Source organism: Phocoena phocoena, chromosome 5, assembly GCF_963924675.1.
Source record: "Phocoena phocoena chromosome 5, mPhoPho1.1, whole genome shotgun sequence".
In the NCBI taxonomy this organism is placed as follows: domain Eukaryota; kingdom Metazoa; phylum Chordata; class Mammalia; order Artiodactyla; family Phocoenidae; genus Phocoena; species Phocoena phocoena.
The window spans coordinates 23,336,990-23,362,751 of NC_089223.1; the positions used below are offsets into that span (position 1 = coordinate 23,336,990).

Genomic DNA, 25,762 nt, shown 5'->3' on the forward strand with positions numbered 1-25,762 from the left:
CACGAACTCCCTCTCCCTGCTGCGGTTCTCAAACAATCCCCAGGCTAGTCTCCCTCCACCCCATTCCTTGGAGATTTTAGTTCTTAACTCCCTGACACTGTCTTAAACCGCATTCCTGTCATAATTCTCAGCGGGCTTCAGTGTCCACATAGACGATCTACCCAATACATTGTCACTCAGTGCCTTGACCTCCTCTCCTCCACTGATTTTTTATTCTCCACCTTACCTCAGCTACTTACTCGCATGGCCATACCTCAATCCTCCTCTTTCCCAATAACTACCATCAGCCCTCCATATCTGTGGGGTTCCACATCCTCTAATTCAACCAGTCGTGGATTAAAAATATTCAGGAAAAAAAAAATCCAGAAAGTTTCAAAAGGCAAAACTTGAATTTGCTGTGCACTGGCAACTATCTACACGGCATTTACATTGTATTTATATAGCATTTACAGTTGACCCTTGAACAACATGGACAGTGCAGGTCCTTACATGTGGGTAAAAAAACTACAGTACTGCATGATCCACAGTTGGTTGAATCTGTGAACGTGGAACCGAGGATACAGAGGGCCGACTGTAAAGTTAAACACGGATTTTTCCACGGCACAAAGGGTCAGCGCCCCTAACTCCCACACTGCTCCAGGGTCAGCTGTACATTGTATTAGATATTATAAGCAATCTAGAGATGACTTAAAGTATATGGGAGGATGCGCATAGGATATATACAAATCCAATGCCATTTTATATAAGGGATTGAGCATCCATGGATTTTGGTATCCATGAGGGCACTGGGAAACAACCTCCTCAGATACCAAAGGACGGCTGTATTGCCTCTTGATCATCTCAGTTTGAGGTTATCTCATTTTGACTATCATCTCCTATTTTTCCAGCTCACCACCTCTACTTAGAATCTGGAAAATTCCAACAATCCTCTGACCCCACCAGAACCTACAGTTCATTGATCCTAACGTCTTTTTCTCGTCTCCCACCCCTCATATAATAACTTCTGTCCTTGTCCAGCTTAAATTGCACGCTCAATAATAATCACTCCTTTGCATACACTCTTCACTCTCCTGCCCTTTTCTTGTCTCCCTGTACATGGCTAAACCTCAACCCTGGTAATGTCCAACTCTCTGCCTATTCCATGGTTGTACTTGTGCATGTACACATGGCTGGAGGAAACAAATAAACAAACTGACTGGTTTCACTTATATTCGTGACCTCTAACTTCAATGGGCCCCTAATGCTGCCTGGAATCATACTGTATTTCCATTCTCCTCAACACTAAACAACTATTACATGGCTTTACCTCTCTCCTAAAACCTCCAACTCTTCTTTCAGTCTCACTCTCAACTGATGACCTTGCTTTCTATTTTACTGATAAAATAGAAACAATCAGATGAGAATTTCTGCAGACTCCCACAACGACATTCACCCACCTACCTGCAGCTGCTGTCTCTCCTGTTACTGAGTGAACTCGTTCATGCTCCTAGCAAAGGGAAACCCTTCCATTTGTGGAAGGGAAGATCCTTTCCCACCTACTCAAAGTCATTGTCTCAGCAATTCTTCCTTCTCTCTCCAGTATCAAAAATCTCCTTTCCTAGATTTTTTTGCCATTAATGAACAAACATGCTTTTTCTCTTTTCTTAAAATTTCGCTTTACCCTGCTCTGCGTTATAGCTACCACCCCATTTTTTCCCTTCTTGTTAGCAAACCTCCTTGAAAGAGTTGTTTATTCTTGCTGTCATCAATTTCTTTCCCATTTTCTCTTCAGTCTCCTACAGGCTTTAACACTCACCACACCACTCCATCCAACTGCTTATCTTTACATTGTTAATTCCAGTAGCAATCCTCATCTTATTATAATATTTAGCAATATATAATGTAGCTAATTGTTTTCTTCTTGCAGGATACCAGGATACTTGGTTTTCTTTCCACCACACTAGTAGCTTCTTCATAGCCCCTTCTGTTGCTTCTTCATAACCTTCCAAATATCTTAATACTATAGAGCCCAACTTAGAGCTATTTCTCTTCTCCCATCTACACTAATTCCCTTAGTGATCTCAATCATCCACGAGTGGGCAAATTAGAAATGCTAGACCTGCCTCAGTTTAATATGGAGGAAGGGATTCAAAGGCTTAAGGAGATAGGAATGTTAGAGTGGATTTGTCATTTAAGACCTATGTATCCATATCGGAAGGGTACAGAAAACATATCTTTCACCACTACCGTGAGAAATAAACTTGTGAGAGGAGCCCCAACATCTCTGAAGAACTCTGTGATCGCTCTTCTTTATAGGCCAGGCCTTATAGCAGGGACTGCAGTCACTGAATTGGAAAACCTAAATGCAATGGGAGTGATTGAATCTCAGAGAGCAGGGATCAAGTGGCACTGCCAAAGGCAAGGTGCTCTGGTTACCATAATGGACAGCAGAGACATAGCAACCAGAAAAGTCTGACTTGCATAGACCTAAGGCACTGGCTAGTGGATCACGGTGTTCCTAGAAATGAAATAGATAGGAAGCCTACTAAATTCTTACTTGATCTGTATAAGCAGGAAAGTTCTAGGCCAAATGAAGACAAGTCTAACCTGAGTCATGAAAAGAAAGAGTCATGGTCCTTCATTTAGTTCCCAGACTTGAGCCAGTTTGTAGACCCAGAACCCCTTGGATGAACTGCCAAAAATTTATACTGTTAATCTTTCTCCCAGCCTTCCCCAAAGTAACCTACAGCTTTTTGCCAGGGTAACTGTGATTGGGCAAAAGGAAATACTCAGAGATTTGGGGGACTACTGGACTCTGACTCAGAACTGACACTAATTCCAGGAGATCAAAAACATCATTATGATCTACCAGTTAGGGCAGGAACGTATGGGGGTCAAGCGATCAATGGAATTTTAGCTCAAGTCTATCCCACAGGGAGTGAGCCCAGTGGGTCCCCTAACCCATTCTGTAGTTATTTCCCCAACACCAGAATTAATTATTGCAGCAGATATAATCAGCAACTAGCAGAATCCCCACAAAGGTTCCTTGACCTGTGTAGTGAGGGCTATTCAAGTGGAAAAGGCCAAGCGGAATCCATTAGAACTGCCTCTACCTAGGAAAACAGTAAACCAAAAGCACTACCACATTCCTGGAAAGACTGCAGAGATTAGTGTCACAATCAAGGAGTTGAAAGATGCAGGAGTGGTGATTCCCACCACGTCCCCATTCAACTCACCTGTTTAACCTGTTCAGAAGACAGATGGATCTCGGAGAATGACCGTGGACTATCGTAAGCTTAACCAGGTGGAGACTCCAACTACAGTTACTCTACCAGATGTAGTTTCAGTACCTGAGCAAATTAACACATTCCTTGGTACCTGGTATGCAGCTACTGATCTGACAAATGCTTTTTCTCTATACCTATTGGTAGGACCACCAGAAGCAGTTTGTTTCCAGCTAGCAAGGCCATCAGCAATACACCTTCACTTTCCTGTCTCAGGGGACTAAACTCTCCAATCCTAACTTAGGGGATCATAATTTAATTCACAAGTATCCTGATTGCCTTTCTCTTCCACAAGACATCACACTGCTCCATTACATTGATGACAGTATACGGATTGGACCTGGTGAGCAAAAGATGGACCTGGAATAGGAACTACTCTAGACTTAATGGTAAGACATTTGCATGCCACAGTGAGAAATAAATCTGCATCTGTGGCCTCATGGGGAGTTCCCTAAATCAGTTGACAGAGGAAGAGAAGACTCTGGACTGGTTTACAGATGATCTTCGACAATATGCAAGCACCACCCAAAAGTGGATGGCTATAGCACTACAGCCCCTTGTTCTAGGACATCCCTGAAGGACAGTAGTGAAGGAACTCCTCCCAGCAGGTGAACTTCAAGCAGTGAACTTGGGTGTTCACTTTCATTGGAAGGAGAAATGGCCAGACATATGATTACATACTAAATCACTTTTTCCCCAGCCACCCCTGTATTCACCCAATGTTCTCATGGACAAAGTGGTCATGGTGACAGGGATGGAGGTTATGCATGGGCTCAGCAACATGGACTTCCACTTACCAAGGCCTGGCTATGGCCACTGCTGAGTGCCCAACCTGTCAACAGCAGAGACCAACACCATGGCACGAGTTCCTTGGGTGGTAGCCAGCTACCTGGTGGCAGGTTGATTACACTGGACTCCTTCCATCATGGAAGGGGGAATATTTTGTTCTTACTGGAATAAACATTTACTCTGGATATAAATTTGTCTCCTCTGCACACAATGCTTTTGCCAAAACTACCATCCATGAACTTACAGAATACTTTATCCACCATCATAGTATTCTACACAGCATTGCTTCTGATCAAGGAACTCACTTCACAGCAAATGAAGTGAGGTAATGGACCCACGCTCATGAAATTCACTGATCTTACCATGTATCCCACTATCCTGAAGCAGATGGCTTCACAGAATGGTGGAATAGCCTTTTAAAGACTCAGTTACGGTGCCACTAGATGACTAGAACTTGCAGGACTGTAGCAAAGTTCTCCAGAATGCTGTATATGCTCTGAATCAGCATCCAATACATGGTGCTATTTCTCTCATAGCCAGGATTCACAGGTTCAGGAACCAAGGGATAGAAATGGGAGGGGTACCACTCGCTATTTCTCCTAGTGACCTTTTGTGCAAAATGTTTGCTCCCTGTTCCTGTGACCTTATGCTCTGCTGCTGTAGAAGTCTTAGTTTCAAAGAGAAGAATGCTTCCACCAGGAAACGTAACAATGATTCCATCCCACTCATAAAAAAAAAAAAAAATAGAGACAGCAAAAAAATGTCACAGATGAAGGAGCAAGGTAAAAACCTACAAGACCAAATAAATGAAGAGGAAATAGGCAATCTACCCAAAAAGGAATTCAGATAATGACAGTAAAGATGATCCAGAATCTTGGAAATAGAATGGAGGTATGGATTGAGAAAATACAAGAAATGTTTAACAAAGATCTAGAAGAACAAACAGAGATGAACAACACAATAACTGAAATGAAACATAAACTAGAAGGAATCAATAACAGGATAATTGAGGCAGAAGGACGAATAAGTGAGCTGGAAGACAAAATGGTGGAAATAACTGCTGATGAGTAGAATAAAGAAAAAGGAATGAAAAGAATTGAAGACCACCTCAGAGACCTCTGGGACAACACTAAACACACCAACAATCAAACTATAGGGGTTCCAGAAGAAGAAGAGAAAAAGAAAGGGTCTGAGAAAATATCTGAAGAGATTAGAGTTGAAAACTTCCCTAACATGGGAAAGGAAATAGTCACCCAATTCCAGGAAGCAGAGAGAGTTCCAAACAGGATAAACCCTAGGAAAAACACACCAAGACATATATTAATCAAACTAACAAAAAATAATTCAAGGAAAAAATATTAAAAGCAGCAAGGGAAAAACAAAAAGTAACATACAAAGAAATCCCCATAAGGTTATCAGCTGATTTTTCAACGGAAACTCTGAAGGCCAGAAGGGAGTGGCAGGATACACTTAAAGTGATAAAAGAGAAAAACCTACAACCAAGATTATTCTATCCAGCAAGGATCTCATTCAGATTCAGTGGAGAAGTTAAAAGCTTTTCAGACAAGCAAAAGCTAAGAGAATTCAGCACCACCAAACCAGCTTCACAACAAATGCTAAAGAAACTTCTCTAAGCAGGAAACACAGGAGAAAAAAAGATTCACAAAAACAAACCAAAAACAATTAAGAAAATGGCAATAAGAACATACATATTGAATTTAATAACCTTGAATGTAAATGGATTAAATGCCCAAACCAAAAGACACAGACTGGCTGAATGGATACAAAAACAAGATCCATATATATGCTGTTTACAAGAGACCCACTTCAGACCTAGGGACACATAAGGACTGAAAGTGAAGGGATGGAAAAGATATTCCATGCAAATGGAAATCAAAAGAAAGTTGGAGTAGCAATACTTATATCACATAAAATAGACTTTAAAATAAAGACTGTTACAAGAGATAAGGAGGGACACTACATAGTGATCAAAGGATCAATCCAAGAAGAAGATATAACAATTATAAATGTTTATGCACCCAACACAGGAGCACCTCAATACGTATGGCAAATGCTAACAACCATGAAAGGAGAAATTGACAGTAACACAATAATAGTAGGGGACTTTAACACCCCACTTACACCAATGGACAGATCATCCAAACAGAAAATTAATAAGGAAACACAAGCTTTAAATGGCACAACAGACCAGGTAGATCTAATTGACATTTATAAAACTTCCACCCAAAAGTAGCAGAATATACTTTCTTCTCAAGTGCACGTGGAACATTCTCCAGGATAGATCACATCTTGGGTCACAAAACAAGCCTAAATAAATTTAAGAAAATTGAAATCACATCAAGCATCTTTCCTGACCACAATGCTATGAGACTGGAAATCAATTACAGGGAAAATATGGTAAAAATCACAAATACATGGAGGCTAAACAGTGCACTACTAAATAACCAAGAGATTACTGAAGGAATCAAAGAAGAAATAAAAAATACATTGAAACAAATGACAACAAAAACACAACGACCCAAAACCTATGGGACACAGCAAAAGCAGTTCTAAGATGGAAGTTCATAGCAATTCAATCTCACCTCAAGAAGCAAGAAAAATCTCAAATAAATAATCTAACCCTACACTTAAAACAACTATGAAAGAACAAAGAAAACCCAAAGTCAGTAGAAGGAAAGAAAGCATAAAGATCAGAGCAGAAATAAATAAAATAGAAATGAAGAAAACGATAGCAAAGATCAATAAAACTAAAAGCTGGTTCTTTTGAAAAGATAAACAAAATTGATAAACCCTTAGCCAGACTCATCAAGAAAAAAAATGAGAGGACACAAATCAATAAAATTAGAAATGAAAAGGGAAAATCACAACTGACACTGCAGAAATACAAAGGATTATAAGAGATTACTACAAACAACTATATGCCAATAAAATGGACAACCATGAAGAAATGGACAAATTCTTGGAAAGGTACAACTTTCCAAGACTGAACCAGGAAGAATTAGAAAATACAAACAGACCTATCACACGTAATGAAATTGAAACTGTAATTAGAAATCTTCCAACAAACAAAACTCCAGGACCAGATGGCTTCACTGGTGAATTCTATCAAACATTTAGAGAAGAGCTAACACTGATCCTTCTCAAACTCTTCCAGAAAATTGCAGAGGGAGAAACACTCCCAAATTCATTCTACAAAGCCACCATCAGCCTGATAACAAAAACAGAAAAGGATACCACAAAAAAAGAAAATTATAGGCCAATATCACTGACGAACATAGATACAAAAATCCTGAAGAAAATGGTAGCAAACAGAATCCAACAGCACATTAAAAGGATCATACACCATGATCAAGTGGGATTTATCCCAGGGATGCAAGGGTTCTTCAATATACACAAATCAATCAATGTGATACATCACATTAACAAATTAAGGAATAAAAACCATATGATACTTTCAGTAGATGCAGAAAAAGCTTTTGACAAAATTCAACACTGATTTATGATAAAAAACTCTCCAGAAAATGGGCATAGAGGGAACCTACCTCAACATAATAAAGGCCATATATGACAAACCCACAGCAAGCATCATACTCAATGGTGAAAAACTGAAAGCATTTCCACAAATATCAGGAACAAAACAAGGATATCCACTCTCACAGCTCTTATTCAACATAGTTTTGGAAGTCCTAGTCACAGCAATCAGAGAAGAAAAAGAAATTAAAGGAATAAATATTGGAAAAGATGAAGTAAAACTGTCACCTTCTGCCAATGACATGATAATATACATAGAAAATCCTAAAGATGCCACCAGAAAACTACTAGAACTAATCATTGACTTTGGTAAGGTTGCAGGATACAAAATTAATGCACAGAAATCTCTGGCATTCATATACACCAACAACGAAAAATCAGAAAGAGAAATTAAGGAAATACTCTCATTTACCATTGCAACAAAAAGAATACAATACCTAGGAATAAACCTGCCTAAGGAGGTGAAAGATCTGTACTCAGAAAACTATAAAATACTGATGAAAGCAATCAACGATGACATAAACAGATAGAGAAATATATCATGTTCTTGGATTGGAAGAATCAATATTGTGAAAATGACTATATTACCCAAAGCAATCTACAGATTCAATGCAATCCCTATCAAACTACCAATGGCATTCTTCATAGAATTAGAACAAAAAATTTTACAATTCGTGTGGAAACACAAAAGACCCCGAATAGCCAAAGCAATCTTCAAAAAGAAAAACAAAGTTGGAGGAATCAGGCTCCCTGACTTCAAACTATACCACAAAGCTACAGTAATCAAGACAGTATGGTACTGACACAAAACCAGAAATATAGATCAATGGTACAAGATAGAATGCCCAGAGATAAACCCACACACATATGGGCACTTAATTTATGACAAAGGAGGCAAGAACATACAATGGAGAAAAGACAGCCTCTTCAACAAGTGGTGCTGGGAAAACTGGACAGCTACATGTAACAGAATGAAATTAGGACTCTACCTAACACCATAAACAAAAATAAACTCCAAATCATTAAAGACTTAAATGTAAGACCAGACACTATTAAACTCTTAGAGGAAAACATAGGACAAACACTCTTTGACATAAACCACAGCAAGATCTTTTTTGACCCACCTCCTAGAGTAATGGAAATAGAAATAAAACTAAACAAATGGGACCTAATGAAACTTAAAAGCTTTTGCACAACAAAGGAAACCATAAATAAGACAAAAAGACAACCCTCAGAATGGGAGAAAATATTTGCAAATGAAACAACAGACAAAGGATTAATCTCCAAAATATACAAACAGCTCATGGAGCTCAATAACAAAAAAACAAACAATCCAGTTAAAAAATGGGTGGAAGCGCACATATGGACACTTTATCTTTGATAAAGGTGACAGGAATGTACAGTGGAGAAAGGACAGCCGCTTCAATAAGTGGTGCTGGGAAAACTGGACAGGTACATGTAAAAGTATGAGATTAGATCACTCCCTAACACCATACACAAAAATAAGCTCAAAATGGATTAAAGACCTAAATGTAAGGCCAGAAACTATCAAACTCTTAGAGGAAAACAAAGGCAGAACACTCTATGACATAAATCACAGCAAGATCCTTTCTGACCCACCTCCTAGAGTAATGGAAATAGAAATAAAACTAAACAAATGGGACCTAATGAAACTTCTAAGCTTTTGCACAGCAAAGGAAACCATAAACAAGACCAAAAGACAACCCTCAGAATGGGAGAAAATATTTGCAAATGAAGCAACTGACAAAGGATTAATCTCCAAAATTTACAAGTAGCTCATTCAGCTCAATAACAAAAAACAAACAACCCAATCCAAAAATGGGCAGAAGACCTAAACAGACATTTCTCCAAAGAAGATATACAGACTGCCAACAAGCACATGAAAGAATGCTCAACATCGTTAATCATTAGAGAAATGCAAATCAAACCTACAATGAGATATCATCTCACACCAGTCAGAATGGCCATCATCAAAAAATCTAGAAATAATAAATGCTGGAGAGGGTGTGGAGAAAAGGGAACACTCTTGCACTGCTGGTGGGAATGTGAATTGGTTCAGCCACTATGGAGAACAGTATGGAGGTTCCTTAAAATACTACAAATAGAACCACCATATGACACAGCAATCCCACTACTGGGCATATACCCTGAGAAAACCAAAATTCAAAAAGAGTCATGTACCAAAATGTTCATTGCAGCTCTATTTACAATAGCCCGGAGATGGAAACAACCTAAGTGCCCATCATCGGATGAATGGATAAAGAAGATGTGGCACATGTATACAATGGAATATTACTCAGCCATAAAAAGAAACGAAATTGAGCTATTTGTAATGAGGTGGATAGACCTAGAGTCTGTCATACAGAGTGAAGTAAGTCAGAAAGAAAAAGACAAATACCGTATGCTAACACATATATATGGAATTCAAGAAAAAAAATGTCATGAAGAACCTAGGGGTTTAAGACAGGAATAAAGACACAGACCTACTGGAGAATGGACTTGAGGATATGGGGAGGGGGAAGGATGAGCTGTGACAGGGCAAGAGAGAGGCATGGACATATATACACTAACAAACGTAAGGTAGATAGCTAGTGGGAAGCAGCCGCATGGCACAGGGATATCTGCTGGGTGCTTTGTGACCGCCTGGAGGAGTGGGATAGAGAGAGTGGGAGGGAGGGAGATGCAAGAGGGAAGAGATATGGGAACATATGTATAACTGATTCACTTTGTTATAAAGCAGAAACTAACACACCATTGTAAAGCAATTATACCCCAATAAAGATGTTAAAAAAAAATTAAAAATGGGTGGAAGACCTAAATAGACATTTCACCAAGGAAGACATACAGATGGTAAAGAGGCACACGAAAAGATGCTCAATATCACTAATCATTAGAGAAATGCAAATCAAAACTACAATGAGGTATCACCTCAGGCCGGTCAGAATGGCTATCATCAAAAAATCTACAAACAATAAATGCTGGAGAGGGTGTGGAGAAAAGGGAACCCTCTTGCACTGTTGGTGGGAATGTAAATTGATACAGCCACTATGGAGAACAGTATGGAAGTTCCTTAAAAAACTAAAAATAGGACTACCATATGACCCAGCAATCCCACTACTGGGCATACACCCTGAGAAAACCGTAATTCAAAAAGAGACATGTACCACAATGTTCATTGCAGCACTATTTACAATAGCCAGGACATGGAACAAACCTAAATGTCCATCAACAGGTGAATGGATAAAGATGTAGCACATATATACAATGGAATATTACTCAGCCATAAGGAGAAACGAAATTGAGTTATTTGTAGTGAGTTGAATGGACCTAGAGTCTGTCACACAGAGTGAAGTAAGTCAAAAAGAGAAAAAAAAATACTGTATGCTAACGCATATATATGGAATCTAAAAAAAAAAAAAAAACAGTACTGATGAACCTAGTTGCAAGGCAGGAATAAAGAGGTAGACATAGAAAATGAACTTGAGGACATGGGGTGGGAGGGTGGGCAAAGTGAGAGTAGCATCAACATATATACACTTCAGAATGAGAAGCAGCAGCATAGCACAGGGAAATTGGCTTGGTGCTTTGCGATGACTTAGAGGGGTGGGATAGGGAGGGTTGGAGGGAGGCTCAAGAGGGAGGGGATATGGGGACATGTGTCTGCATATGGCTGATTCGCTTCGTTGTGCAACAGAAACTAACAGTATTGTGAAGGAATTATACTCCAATAAAGATCTATTTTTTAAAAAAAAACATGCAAAGAAGGGAATTAGTGTGCTGGCTGGGGTGATTAATCCTCACTATCAAGAGGAAATTGGACAGCAACTCTACTATTAATACAATGGAGATAAGGAATGCATTGTCTGGAATACAAGAGATCCCTTAGGGCATCTCTTAGTATTACTATGCTCTGTGATTAAAATCAATGGAAATCTACAACAATCCAATCCAGGTAGGACTAGTAATGGCCCAGATTCTTCAGGAATGAAGGTTTGGGTCACTCCACCAAGCAAAGAACTACAACCAGCTGAGGTACTTGCTGAAGGCAAAGGAAATACGAAATAGTAGGCTGTTATAAATACCAACTATAACATGACCATTTACAGACTTGTCATAAGTATTTCCTCCTTTTCTCGTTATGAATGTGTAATATATTTGCTTAGTACATATAACAAAAATATTTGCTTAGACTATATATTAATATATATAACAAATATTGTTTTCTTTCCTGTTATTCCCTTGTCACATAACATAGGATGTAACAGATAGTTATTAAGTATTGTTAATTTTACACCTCAGCATTTAAGTTACAGGATATCAGCAAATCCACAATCCTACCACTCAGTCCTCTTAATGCTTTACTTTCTACCTTATTTTTGTCTTCCAACGTGGCACCATTCCCAGTAAAGGCAAACTTTTCTCTGTAGTTTTACTTACATCTATTGGAAAAGGAAAAGTTCCAAAGCTATTCCTGTGTTCTAGCATGACTGTCTTAGATCCATCAATTACTTCATTTCTCTTTTATCTTAAATCTCTTCCTGCAAACTAACTCGGTCTCAAGTTTCCTCTACCCAGCTCCTACCTTATCTAAACAGCCGTTCTTTTCAAGATTATCCTTACTGATGTGTTAAATATATTGGTGTAACCATTTTGTAAATTGGTAAAAACCAAAACACTATTAAGCAAGGTAAACAACTTACAATTTTGCTCCTTTTTCTACTGGACATTTCAACTAAACCGTTTTAAAGTTTCGTCTGTATTACAGGCCGTTAACGTCTGATTTCACAATCATATTAGTCAAGTCTTAACGGAGCTATAATTAGGCAATATTTTCCAATTTAAAGGCCTCCAATGAAAGCCTAAACTCTTATGGCGAATCCTTGGAATTTAACTTGAAAGAGTACAAGCGTGATGACTCCATCTATTCTTCTTTATTGTAAACCATCTTCAGTGTCAGCCTACAAGTAAATACTGTGAAAATTTCACCTTTTTTATTTTCAAAGTACTCTTTCATTCTTTCTCACCTGTCATTTTCCTTACTCTCCCCCCATTTTTCGGACAACATAAATTTTCGACATGCCACAAAAGCTCATTAAAAAGATATTTGCTAAAGATAACGGGTCGTCTCTAAACGCATACGGCCACCAGTACAGCCCTTACTTTAATAACCACACGCAAGAGAAAGGCAATCTCATTTAGGAACCCTAGCTCATTTCTTGATGAATGAGCCACGACCTCAAACGATTTCCCTTCAATCCGGATTTTGAGTTCTTTTCCTTACTTTCTCCCCAAATGCTCTTCTACTCGTGTTTCCAAAACTTTCCCATTCACAAGATTTTACATAAATAAAACTTTCTCGGCCTTTCACAAGTAACCTGACTCGGACAGAACGGAGAGAGATAGGAAGGTGGAACTCGTAGAGTCGTAGTCACCTCCAACGCGTCCGCTCCCGGCCGCTTCTCCCGGGAAGCCTCCTGTGACTTACACACGATCCCCAGTGACACTACGGTAGCCGCCCCACTCAGCCAGAGGCAGCCACGCCAGCGCAGCAGCTAAGCTGCGGGTCAGCGAGGGGGTCCCAGCGCGGCGGTGCCAGCGCGTCCCGGGAGGGAGGAGGCGATTGTGGGCGGAGGACGGTGAGAGGGGAGGGAGGAAAGGAGTGGGGCGGGGCGAAGGGGCGGAGGGGCGGGCCTTTCCGGAGGTTCCAACGTCCTCCACTTCCTGTTTGCCGGACCTTCTGAATCCGGGTCAAAGGTGTCCACCCCCTTTTCTCCCCGGCTGATCCGGCACCGTCCGTGACAGCGGCTCCTGACTCAACCCGGGGCGGTTTTCATCCCACGACCTGCCGAAGCCCGGACGCCCACAGTGCCGCAGAACGCGGAGGCGCGCTTCCTCATCCACTGGCTCGCAGCCCCGGCCCCTGAGCACCCGTAGCCGCCGGGGGACCCCGCTGGCCCCTCAGAGCTGATGCTGAGGCTCCGCGGGCCCGGGGCGGCGGCGGAGTGCGGGCCTCTGGCTTCTTAGGCCCATCGCGGGCGGTGCCGGTTCTTACGCTCCCCAGGCTTGCCAACTCCCGCCCGGGCTTGGATGGGCCCCCCTGCCCGATAAATGTGGCTACTGAGGCAGCGGTGGCGGTGGTCGGTCCCGCTGCTGCTGCTGCGCTCCAAGTTCACCTCCGCCCCGGGGCTCTCCTGGCCCACCCAGGGGCCGTGGCCGCCCGCTCCTTACTCACTGGGCCGGGCCTTGCAGCGTGGCGACAATGGACAAGATCCTGGAGGGCCTGGTGAGTTCTTCGCACCCGCTGCCCCTCAAGCGGGTGATCGTGCGGAAGGTGGTGGAGTCGGCGGAGCATTGGCTGGACGAGGCGCAATGCGAGGCCATGTTTGACCTGACGACGCGGCTCATCCTGGAGGGCCAGGACCCCTTTCAGCGGCAGGTGGGCCATCAAGTGCTGGAGGCCTACGCGCGCTACCATCGGCCAGAGTTCGAGTCCTTCTTCAATAAGACGTTCGTGCTGGGCCTCCTCCAACAGGGCTACCACTCGCTGGACAGGAAGGACGTAGCCATCCTGGACTACATTCACAACGGCCTGAAGCTGATCATGAGCTGCCCGTCGGTGCTGGACCTCTTCAGCCTGCTGCAGGTGGAGGTGCTGCGGATGGTGTGTGAGAGGCCGGAGCCGCAGCTTTGCGCCCGACTGAGCGACCTCCTGACCGACTTCGTGCAGTGCATCCCCAAAGGGAAATTGTCCATCACCTTCTGCCAACAGCTGGTTCGAACGATAGGCCACTTCCAGTGCGTGTCCACCCAGGAGAAAGAGCTGCGGGAATATGTCTCACAGGTGACAAAAGTGAGTAACTTGCTCCAGAACATCTGGAAGGCCGAGCCCTCCACCTTGCTGCCTTCCCTGCAAGAAGTTTTTGCAAGCATTTCTTCCACAGGTAAGGGTCATTACATTCCAAGAAAATCTCTCGGAAATTTAGTGTGTGTCTCTTACGTACACACCGTGTTTGTTTCCCTGCTCTGAAAACATCTTAATGGGAGAGGAGATCTTAACACCTTCATCCAAATTCTTATCCACTGCCCTATTCAGGCTGTCACTTTGGACATTAAAAAACGGGCAGTGTTTCCAGTTTAGAGGCTGAGAACGTCGAGGTCTAAGACCTTTGGCAGCAAACAAGTTGCTTAACTACCCAGCTTCTGCTCAAGTTATGGAATGCTTTGAAGACGACAGCTACTATGTAAAAGCTTCTATTCATTAGTGACTAATGGCCGCATAATAATGTTTACTGTATCATTATTGTATTGTGATTCTGTCATCTTGCCATCATGAGTTTTTCCTTAGTTTCTGAATTTTTCCATTTTTTAATTCATGGACTGTGTGCCATTTATTATTAGATTATCCTAGTTAACTGTGTCGTTGTTGAATATTGACATTTTATGTCTGCAGTAGTTTGTGAGAGTAGATACAGGTGGACGAGTGAAGGGAAAGAGTATGAAGACTTAAATAGGTGTTTTTGCGCTCCAGGTGTCAATAGCCCACGGATCGTGTCCTTAGAAATCCGGGAGGGATCAGGTGATACTTAGCAGGAAAATCCTTTCTCACTCGGGAATTTTACCTGTATGTTTGCATTCCTTGTTCGGACATGGAGCTTCCAGCTCTGTAAGTTGTGAAACAATAGATCCAAAACTGTGTTTACTCCCTCTCTGCTTGGTACAATCGTTCTCTGGCTGTTGTTCGAAATTGAACTTGTGAAGGAGGTATCCTCCTTTTATGTTGAGAATAAGAAATAAGAGTAGAGTTTTAACAGGCTCCATGCTTTCCTGATGAATTAAGTACATTTATGAAAGAATTACCAACTATATATTTGCATTATCTGAGTTTTGGTTTATTTTTTAATTGTAATTTTTCATGTATTGCCTGTGTTGCTATAACAGTTCGATTTCCCCAGAACTTTTTCAACTGTAGTAGTAAAGCTGCTCATCTTGGATTTGCTTAATTTTCATGTAGTTTAAGCAAAGTCCCCCCCCCCCAATTTATCTTAGTTTCTACTTCTTTAAGTGATTTAAAAAATTTTCCTTAGAACAATGTGATGACTACTATAATTAATAGGGGTAAGTTACTTTGGAGGATCTAAAATGGGAATTATGATACCTTGCATGTCTTTTCTGACTACTGCTTTACAAATGAATATTTTAACACGACAATAACAATATTAAAGAATGCAAGAAAATAAAGTAATTTACAGACTAAATATGGCCATAGTGAAGAATAGTTTTTATGTTGCAGTACTGTCGAACTACTACTCTTAATCTCTCGTTTCTGCAGTTTAACATTCCTTGTATGTTAGAGTCTACGCATGAGGTGGAGTGTAACAACTGCTTGGTGGAGGGGTGGTAAATGGTTGTTCTCTCTGAATACTTCCCTTGAACCTTCTTGCCATGTTCCTTTTTCTCTTCAATTAAAAAATAGATGCATCATTTGAACCTTCTGTGGCATTGGCAAGCCTTGTGCAGCACATTCCTCTTCAGATGATAACAGTTCTCATCAGGAGCCTTACTACAGATCCAAATGTAAAAGATGCAAGTATGACCCAAGCTCTTTGCAGGTACTTCTTCATAACACCATAGATGGTAATTGTAGATTTGGGAGGAGGAGATATTTTGCTGTATTTTGTGTGTAATGAAAAACTTAGGAAAATGTTTAGAACTGATATTGTGGAATCAAATATATAAACACTCTCCACATTAATTGAAATGAATTGTTTACCTTACTGTAGGCTTGACAGGCATCCAGTAACTCACAAATCTGTTTTCTATTCAGCTTTTTTTAATTCCAAAAATATAACACACATATACACTTACTGTTCAGCCAGGAGTTGGTTGGATTATCAATATACTTTACTAATTTCTTTGCTCAGTATTGTTGCCTGCAACCTATTTCCTCCCTCTGGGATCTTTTTTTTTCTGGCTAAGTATATACTTTTACTTAGTACATACTTTTACTTTCTCTTTCAACCAGGACCTCTGGGTAATACTTTCTTAGCCTTTGTTTGAAATGGGGTTTTTTTCTTGCTTACTCCCAAGTAGATGATTTGGCAAGATACAGAATTCTAATTTGATAGTTATTTTCTCTTAGCATTTTGAAAATAATACTGCATTGTCTTCTGGCATCTATTGTTGCTGATGTGGAGTCTGCAGTCAATTTGATTATCGTTCCTTTGTGAGTAGTTAGGGTCTTCTGGTAATGTTTATGCTTTTCTCTTTATCCTTGATGTTTTGCAGTTTTATTCTTATATTTCTAGGTGTAAACTTAATGTTATTTTTACTTCTCAGAACTCTTGTGCTTTTATTAATTCAATCATTCATTCTTTCAACTATTCAAATCACATTTATTGGGCACTTACCGTGAGTGCCAAGCAGTGTTTAAAAACCTCATTGAACAAATGGGTAGAAATATCCTAACGGGCTTCTAGCTGGGGAGGCAGGCAGGCAGTATCAGTAACATATTTGAAGAGATACATCCTGATCTCAGAGATGCTAAAATGTGGAAAGGTACAGTCATTGGTGTTCTAGTTTAGATTACAGGACTTTTCTTGCCTTAGTGGTACATAAACTAAGTTTTACATCCTAAAACTGATTTTGTTTTAGATTTCATTAAGTATGGTAAGTAAAATAATTTCGTATGTTGGATAGTGATGAGCGTTTTTGGAAAAAAGTAGATAGGAAAGCAAGAAAGCATGGGGAATGGTTTGCAATTTTAAATACGATAGATGAGGAAGGCCTCACTGAGAAGGTGACCATGAAGTAAAGATAATGAAGGAAATGAGGGTGCAGACCTTGTGGTGATCTAAGGGAAGAGCATCAATACTGTCTTATAATTTACTAGTTTTTCCTTCAAAGGTACCCATTTATAGAGATTATTCCAGTTATTGAGTGTCTTTATTTCAATGACTGTATTTTTCTAATTGAGCTTTTCCTGTCTTCCTCTTCTTGTTTCATATCTGTCTGGTTTTGTTTTATAATTTTTTTCTATTTCCTGTGTGCACATATATGTGTGTATGCATAGCACATTTAAATAAAATGTAAGGATTTATTTATTTATTTTTGGCTGTGTCAGGTCTTAGTTGTGGTGCGTGGGCTTCTCTCTAGTTGTGGTGTGTGGGGTTCCTCTTCTCTAGTTGTGGCACATGGGCTCTCTAGTTGTGGCACATGGGCTCTCTAGTTGAGGCGCATGAGCTCAGTAGTTGTGGTGTGCGGGCTTAGTTGCCCTGCAGCATGTGGGATCTTAGTTCAAGAAGAAGACAGGAACCCGCGCCCCTGCATTGTAAGGCAGATTCTTTACCACTGGACCACCAGGGAAGTCCCCTAAAATGTAAGGATTTAGAACAGTGGTTTCTGTGCACCTGTTGTAAATTACAGTCATAAGGTAACCTGTAAACTTGAGTATTTATTTTGGGTTCTCAGAAAGCTACATGTGTACAATTCTCGCCCTCTAGCATTTAGTCTTTTTTTTCTCTCTTTTTTTCTTATAGTTGATTTATAATGTTCTGTATGGCACTCTTAGTCTTAATTTTTTAACCTCTTCATAACAACCATAGTGTCCAATTTACGAATTTATTTTTAAGATATATTTGGAAATTAATTTTTACCTATATTTCTATGGAAAGTTGTGATCCAGTTTCCATTGCATTTCCAATTTATCTGACATGATCCTATTTAACTTATAATATACCTGGAGTAATTATTCTTGTATTGCAAATGTAATTGAAAAGAATAGTAATGTTTACTTTTATCACACTCCCACCTTCTACTTCCCCATACTCTACGCTTCCCCACACATAGCACTTGTCATGCTTTACTGTCATTTTCTGTAATCCAAAGAAATGCAAATGCAGGTATTGTACAAGAACCAGATAGTAACATTAAAGTATGAAATAGGCCGGGGTAACTGAAGTAATAGGGAATGGGGTATACAAGCATTTTCTGAAAGAGAAAGCTGATCGTCAACTCCAGTTGTCTTGTTATCACAGGGAAATTTGAGTTCAGTGTTGCTAATCTGATTTTTCAAAAGGAGACTGAAATCCAGTTTTTATGTGGAGTTTTCTAATTTTTAAAACATTGGAACAAATAAAACTGAAGGCAGGACCTAGCCCTTAAGCTGCTACCTACAATAAAGTGGAAATTGGCTTTATTCTCTACAAATTAAGATTAAATCTATTTTGTGGCCTTTCATAATATTGCCAATTTTAAGATTTTCGGCTATAGAGAGAAATGGTTTCATTTGTTCAACAAATTTGAGCTCCATTTTAATGCAGATCAAAGATTAAAGATTAAAAAGCAAAACAACAAGATCGCTGTTCTTAAGCCCACAATCTAACAGAGGAAAGAAGATTTATTACAACTACAGCTAACTGTTCTTTAAATAGTAAGAAATTAAATCAGCCTATCAGAGTTAAGTGTCCTTAAAATTCAAAGTGTAACCAATACATGGTGGATAAGATTACTGTAGTTAACCATAAAAAATAACTGATTCTATAGTGCCTTTGTCTGAGAGGATTTGAGCATATGTAAGTCCAATCAAATTGAAGCAAGACTAGAATATAATTAAAGTGTAGCCAAAGCTGTTGCATTATACGCCAGCAGAGCTTAGTTCAGATACCAGTACTAGTACTTACTGTGTGACTGTTGAGAATTTCCTAACTTTCCTTATCAGTTTGAGGGCAGAAACCATATTTTACTATTATATTCTTAGCACTTAACACAGTGCCTATTATATAATAGATACTCAAATATTTTTTGAATGAGTGGCTTCTAATTTGTGTTACTTCTGACTTGAAGTATCTTTAGGGTGGTTAGGAGATTGGGTACACATGGGATAAGATAAAGACTAGAGGCTTATGAGATGGGAAGCTAGAAATGGAGAGGATGGGGGAAAAGGCTGATTGGGTGATTAGAAATAATGAAAAGCCATGGCCAAGTGGAATTTTCTACTCTGCCCCCTCACTCTTTACTAGTACCCCCCTTAGACCTGAGCTAAAGGGAGTTCTGGCCTTGGGCCCTGTGTGCTAGGGAGCCCAACCTGGTTCTACTCTGGGACTTTGCTCCCCATGGGGAAGAGTCCATACAGCCAAAGAGATGAGCTCACATATACTCCATATCTAAACCACATGTTTTTTTTGTGTACGTATTTACGCTAAAAAATATATATACAATATGTACTCATATGTTTTCTTTTAAACAAACAAAAAACAGTTTTAAAAAGATTTACCGGGGCTTCCCTGGTGGCGCAGTGGTTGAGAGTCCGCCTGCCGATGCAGGGGACGCGGGTTCGTGCCCCGGTCTGGGAGGATCCCACATGCCGCGGAGCGGCTGGGCCCGTGAGCCATGGCCGCTGGGCCTGTGCGTCCGGAGCCCGTGCTCCGCAACGGGAGAGGCCACAGCAGTGAGAGGCCTGCGTACCGCAAAGAAAAAAAAAGATTTACCAGCATTTTTTTCTTTTTTAATTCAACAATATCTCAGATCTTTCTGTGTTAGATCCCTGTTGGTAGATTCATACTGATCTATCTCATCTTTTAAAACTCAACATAATGTTTCATAGTATCAATACCATAGTATATTTAGCCATTTCCTTATGATGGACATTTAGATAATTTGCATTTTTTCTGTATCATAAGCAGTGCTGCGGTGAATATACTCTTTGTACACAAATGCAAGTATCTCTACTTTCTACTTCATGTACTTAGAGTGGCCACAGACTTGTGAAAACCAGGCTAACAATAGTTGAGAGATGTGGAACAGCTGTTAGGGACTACTTTAATGACTTACAACCATCATTGTTGGCCAGAAAAACAAGAAGGGAGATAAAATGTGTGCAGGGAGCAGAGGGAACATACAAATAACTTGTAGTAAAATGAGTTTGAACTTTGGAGCCACTCTTAATGTCTGATGGAACATTTTAATCTTAAGAGCAAAAACCTTAATAAGGAACTGAGACACAAAGAAGTTAAATAACTTACATAAGTATTTAGGGTTCCCCAGCTAATAAATGGTGAATTGAGATTTTTAAACTATATCATTCTGACTTTAAAATCCTGGTTTGTTTTACTATTTTTTTTATTATATAGTCCTCCCAATTGGATTACTGGATCAAATAATATGAACATTTGGCCCAGTTGCTTTCCAAAGGAGTCATAGCAGTCTTTTTCATTGTGGTCGATGTGTAACATTAAGGATAGTCTCCATCATACCCCATATTACTTTATCTTTATTTCCATTAAACGGGATTGGTACTCAAAAAGAAAAACACTCATTATTACAAAATGAGGCCACTTCAGTATTTACACATTTGGTGCCCTTTTATCTATTTGAAATTTCTTCTTGTTGTCTTTGTATGGTAAGATTTTGAAAGGGATGAAGAGACCTGTTTCACAATTCAAAATATAGTCTTTTTTGACACTGCATTTCATATTTAGACTGTAATCACCAGTAAGGAGAAATTTTGGTTCGTATCCATATGTCTCAGTTCAGATAGCCATATTTTTGTTTTTTTAATATTTATTTATTTATTTATTGGCTGCATCTGGTCTTAGTTGCGGCGCGTGGGCTCTTCATTGCAGTGCACAGGCTTCTCTCTAGTTGTGGTGCAGGCTCGGTAGCTGTGGCGTGTGGGCTCAGTAGTTGCAGCACTCGGGCTTAGTTGCCCCGTGGCATGTGGGATCTTAGTTCCCTAACCAGGGATTGAACCAGTGTCCCCTGCATTGAAAGATGGATTCTTAACCACTGTACCACCAGGAAAGTCCCAGATAGCCGTATTTTAACTGTTCTTCTTAGAGTAAATTTGCCTAATAAATTATTGATACCACTCACTATATGGCATGTTTAAAACTTTGCATTTATGCAAAATGATTGTTTATCAGAAATTATTTTTATGCAAATATGTTATATAAGAAACTGTCAGCTTACAAGATTGGAAACTCCTTGAGTTCTAGCACCCGTTATAGTCATTTCTACATCTTGAATAGTACTTTTCACAAGCAAGCTCAGTTTGAGTCACAAAGTGAGTGATTATCTAGTATAACCCCTGTTATTCCTCAATAAGTAATGTTAAAGATATTTTCAATGCTGATAGTTTTGTTTTCCTTCAATTTTCAGAATGATTGACTGGCTCTCCTGGCCGTTGGCTCAGCATGTAGACACATGGGTGATTGCACTCCTGAAAGGACTGGCAGCTGTCCAGAAGTTTACTATTTTGATAGATGTTACTTTACTGAAGATAGAACTGGTAAGTGGGAGTGTATAAATCTTTTGGAATATATGGACCCATATAATACGTCTTTTTATCTTTGGGTTGTCCCCTTTAAAGTGTCTAATTTTGAATGTGGTCTTGTTTTTGGTTTTCTTTTGAATGGGCTTTAGAAATTTAAAATGCTACTTAAGATTAGGTAATTAAAATAATTTTGCTGTTTTCAAATATTTATTATGAAAACACATTCCTCCCATTATCTCTTGAATCCCAGCTAATCAAACTTTTACCACCATTATTCTGCCAAAGCTATCTTTGACACCAGTGCTTTCCAGTGTTGCTTAACTCAGGAGTTATTTCTCAAGCCTTCTCTCGTTGACCTGTTAGTCATTTGACATAGTTGATCACTCCCTCTTGAAACACTTTCCTGCCTTAGTTTCCAGCACATTATACTCTCCTGATTTTTGTCCTAGTTCACTGGCTTCTCAGTCTCCTGTAGTGGATCTTTCTAACTTTGGAGTGCCTTAGAATCACATCTCTGGTTCACTTTCTTCTCAGTCCATACTTATAGTGACCCATGGCTTTAAATAATGTCTCTAAGTTAATGACTGCCAGGTTTATATTTCAAGTCCATTATTCTCCCATGAACTCCATATTCACTTACCCAACTTAGACAGTTGGATCTCAAGTTCAACTTATCCACAATCTAACCCCTGATTTTTCCCTCCCAGACCTGTTCTTCCCCATCTTAAATGACTGCTTCATCCTTCTACACGCTCAGGCCCAAAACCTTGAAGCTATTCTTGTCTCTTTTCATTCTCTCTCAGTCCATATCTTACAAATCCTGTTGACTCCACCTTTAAAATATATCCCGAATTCTACCACTTTTAACCAGCTACATCACTACCACCCTGGTCCAAAGTAATCATCACCCCTTGATGTATATATATATATATATATAGATAGATAGATAGGTAGATTTTTTTTTTTTTTTTTTTTTTTTTTTTACGGTACGCAGGCCTCTCACTGTTGTGGCCTCTCCCGTTGCGGAGCACAGGCTCCTGACGCGCAGGCTCAGCGGCCATGACTCACAGGCCCAGCCGCTCTGCGGCACGTGGGATCTTCCCGGACCGGGGCCCGAACCCGCATCCCCTGCATCGGCAAGCGGACTCTCAACCACTGCGCCACCAGGGAAGCCCACCCCTTGCTATATTGATTGCAGTCGCCTTGCAGCTCCTGCCCTTGGTCCTCTTCAGGTGTCACACAAGGTCCTACCTGATCTGGCCCACTGCTACTTCTCTCATCCGGTCTCCCACTATTATTGCCTCAGTCTCTGTGCTTTACTTACACTGCCCTAGTTGTTTTATCTCTAGTCCACCAGGGTGGAGGCCTCAGGGCCTTTGCTCTGCTTACTACGCTCTTCTCCAAGTTATCTGTCAGACTTACTCTCATTCCTTTCAGTTTTTTGAAGTCAGGTATCACCTTTATCACGATGCATTTTTAAAATTCCATATATAAAATAGCAGATCTTTTTGCCACTCAGCACTCCCTCTTCAACATACCCTGCTTTCATAGCATTTCTCTCCCATGTTACTTTATATTGTCTCTACTCACCCTCTAGACAGTAAGCCCTGTAAGATCAGAGATTTCTTTTTTCTTTATCTACCATTGTATCTCCAGTACTTAGAATAGTGCCAAGCAGCAGTAGGTGGTCAATAAGTATTTGCTGAATGAATTGAATGAGTAAAGGACCAGGGAGATATCACCTTGTAAACATGGTTTGACAGATTTTTATTTGATCAGGGAGTTTTCAGAGTTGGTTAGGTCATTTTATTCTCTTGATCTCTGTCATATTATTTCCCAACTTTCTCCCTTTCCCAGAATTTAGTAACATATGTTATGACAGAACTTCTCAGGAAAGGAGATATTCACACAAATAATTTATGGCCCTAGGAAGATAATCACTGATTGGATTAATTATTTCCCTACCAACTCTTAAAGTGGATGTCTTGTCTTTTCCGCAGGTTTTTAATCGGCTTTGGTTTCCTCTTGTGAGACCTGGTGCTCTCACAGTTCTTTCTCACATGCTGCTTAGTTTTCAGCATTCTCCAGAGGCGTTCCATTTGGTAAGTTATGACACAAGCTTTCTACACTGAAAAGACTTGTTTTAAAATTTCAAGTTAATATTGAGTCACATTTGTATTTGTGAAAACCTTGTAGGTTGGTCCTAAATCTAACTATTTTCATGTAGCTTTATGATTCCTTTTAAAATTGAGATTGTGAGATTTCCTTCCAAAGAATATGTTTTTAGAATGTTTTGGGTCTCACCAAAATTGCTCCACTTGCAATCACAACCAGCAACTGAAAGTTAAAAGTTACTCTTGTACATGAGAGATGTCACATGTCAGTGTCACTGTTGGTTGTGTGTTGCACAGGTGAACAGTGTAGGAGAAAAATGGTTTAAAACCACTGACTAGGGCTTCCCTGGTGGCGCAGTGGTTGAGAGTCCGCCTGCCGACGCAGGGGACACGTTCGTGCCCCGGTCCGGGAAGATCCCACATGCCACGGAGCAGCTGGGTCCGTGAGCCATGGCCGCTGAGCCTGCACATCTGGAGCCTGTGCTCTGCAACGGGAGAGGCCACAACAGTGAGATGCCTGCGTACCACAAAAAAAAAAAAAAAACCACTGACTGCTTTAGAATTTCAGAAGCATGAAACCATAAGTCTTTGTTTTGTTGCCCCAGAATTAGGGCTTTTCATTCTCTTTCAGCCCATATCCTACAAATTCTGTTGATTCCACCTTTAAAATATATCCAGAATCCTACCACTTTTAACCAGCTACATCACTGCTTTTGATTTGATTTGATTTTGATTTTTTGATTATCAGTTATTGCAGGTGAAAAGTGACAAAATGTTATTTTAGGAACCTGTCCATTTTTCTATCCAGGGGATCACAGGAAAGCAGTGGTGTATGTGGTTATGTGCTTCCTCCAAGGTCTGATCCTCAGTTTTACAGGACTAGAAACTCATTATCAACACACCCACAATGTTGAAATCTTAGGAATACTGACCCATCACAAACAAATTCAAAGGAGACTGATAAAGTGCAGAATTTCAGTTGTTGATTGTCAGCTAGAAATGTAACTAGCCTCAGAGAATTATATACTCACATAGGCTACTTGGTGCCTCATTTCCAAAATCTTCAGGCTTAATAGAAGTAAACCTTACTAACAAGTAATTACATTATCTCTTAGGGGGAGTGATTTCTGCAGTTCATTGCCCTAATTGGTGAGCTTGATCATCAGTTAATAACCTTATATCCATTACACAAACAAAACTCACACTTGAGCTAATACAGCAGCTATACTAGCAAAATCTTCCAAGGGAAAAAAAACAACTATTTTACCCTGTCTTCAGGCATGATCATGTATAGGCCATTTGAGAAAAGGTTTATTTTCAGAATTTCTGGGAAGGAAATCATCCATTCTAATATTTATTGCTCTCCATACATTCCTTAATCTCTCTGAAAAGTCACTTTTGCTGTACTCTAAACCTATTTCTTTGCTCAATTTTTTTAAAGATAGAAGATATCTCCTTACCTTGTATTGCTTTTTTTTCCCCTGAATATAGTAATTGAAATGGCAAATGGTTGACTTTGAAATATTTGGCTCCTGAAATAAGTAAATATTAAATCATTTATTTAAAGAACAGTTAGATCTAAAGTAGAAAATTGTGATCTGGCCTAGTAAAGTCTAAAAACAAAGACCTACTAACTCTCTACATTCTGTGTGTATCCTGACCTGCTACTCAACTAAAATTAACTTGGAAAAAAAAAAAAAAAAAAAATTAACTTGGGCATCTAGTAGTGGATCATGTGGTAGTTAAATCACCTA

At 39.9% G+C, this 25,762-nt stretch overlaps 1 protein-coding gene and 2 pseudogenes across 2 annotated transcripts in view; all 3 read left to right on the forward strand.

The window, feature by feature from the left end:
• Positions 1 to 2,089: 2,089 nt before the first annotated feature.
• Positions 2,090 to 3,718, forward strand: LOC136123120 (uncharacterized; annotated as a pseudogene).
• Positions 3,719 to 3,956: 238 nt separating this feature from the next.
• Positions 3,957 to 4,783, forward strand: LOC136123121 (uncharacterized; annotated as a pseudogene).
• An 8,625-nt stretch (positions 4,784 to 13,408) lies between these two features.
• Positions 13,409 to 25,762, forward strand: part of USP38 (ubiquitin specific peptidase 38) — a 34,366-nt gene continuing 22,012 nt past the window's right edge. The window contains exons 1-4 of one of the 2 annotated variants that reach the window (XM_065877672.1): positions 13,409 to 14,566; positions 16,099 to 16,234; positions 21,780 to 21,909; positions 23,895 to 23,996. In XM_065877672.1, the coding sequence (XP_065733744.1) occupies positions 13,885 to 14,566; positions 16,099 to 16,234; positions 21,780 to 21,909; positions 23,895 to 23,996 (1,050 nt within the window). In that variant the 5' untranslated portion in view covers positions 13,409 to 13,884. The remainder of the gene's footprint in view (positions 14,567 to 16,098; positions 16,235 to 21,779; positions 21,910 to 23,894; positions 23,997 to 25,762) is intronic. The other variant, XM_065877673.1, reaches the window with a different exon arrangement.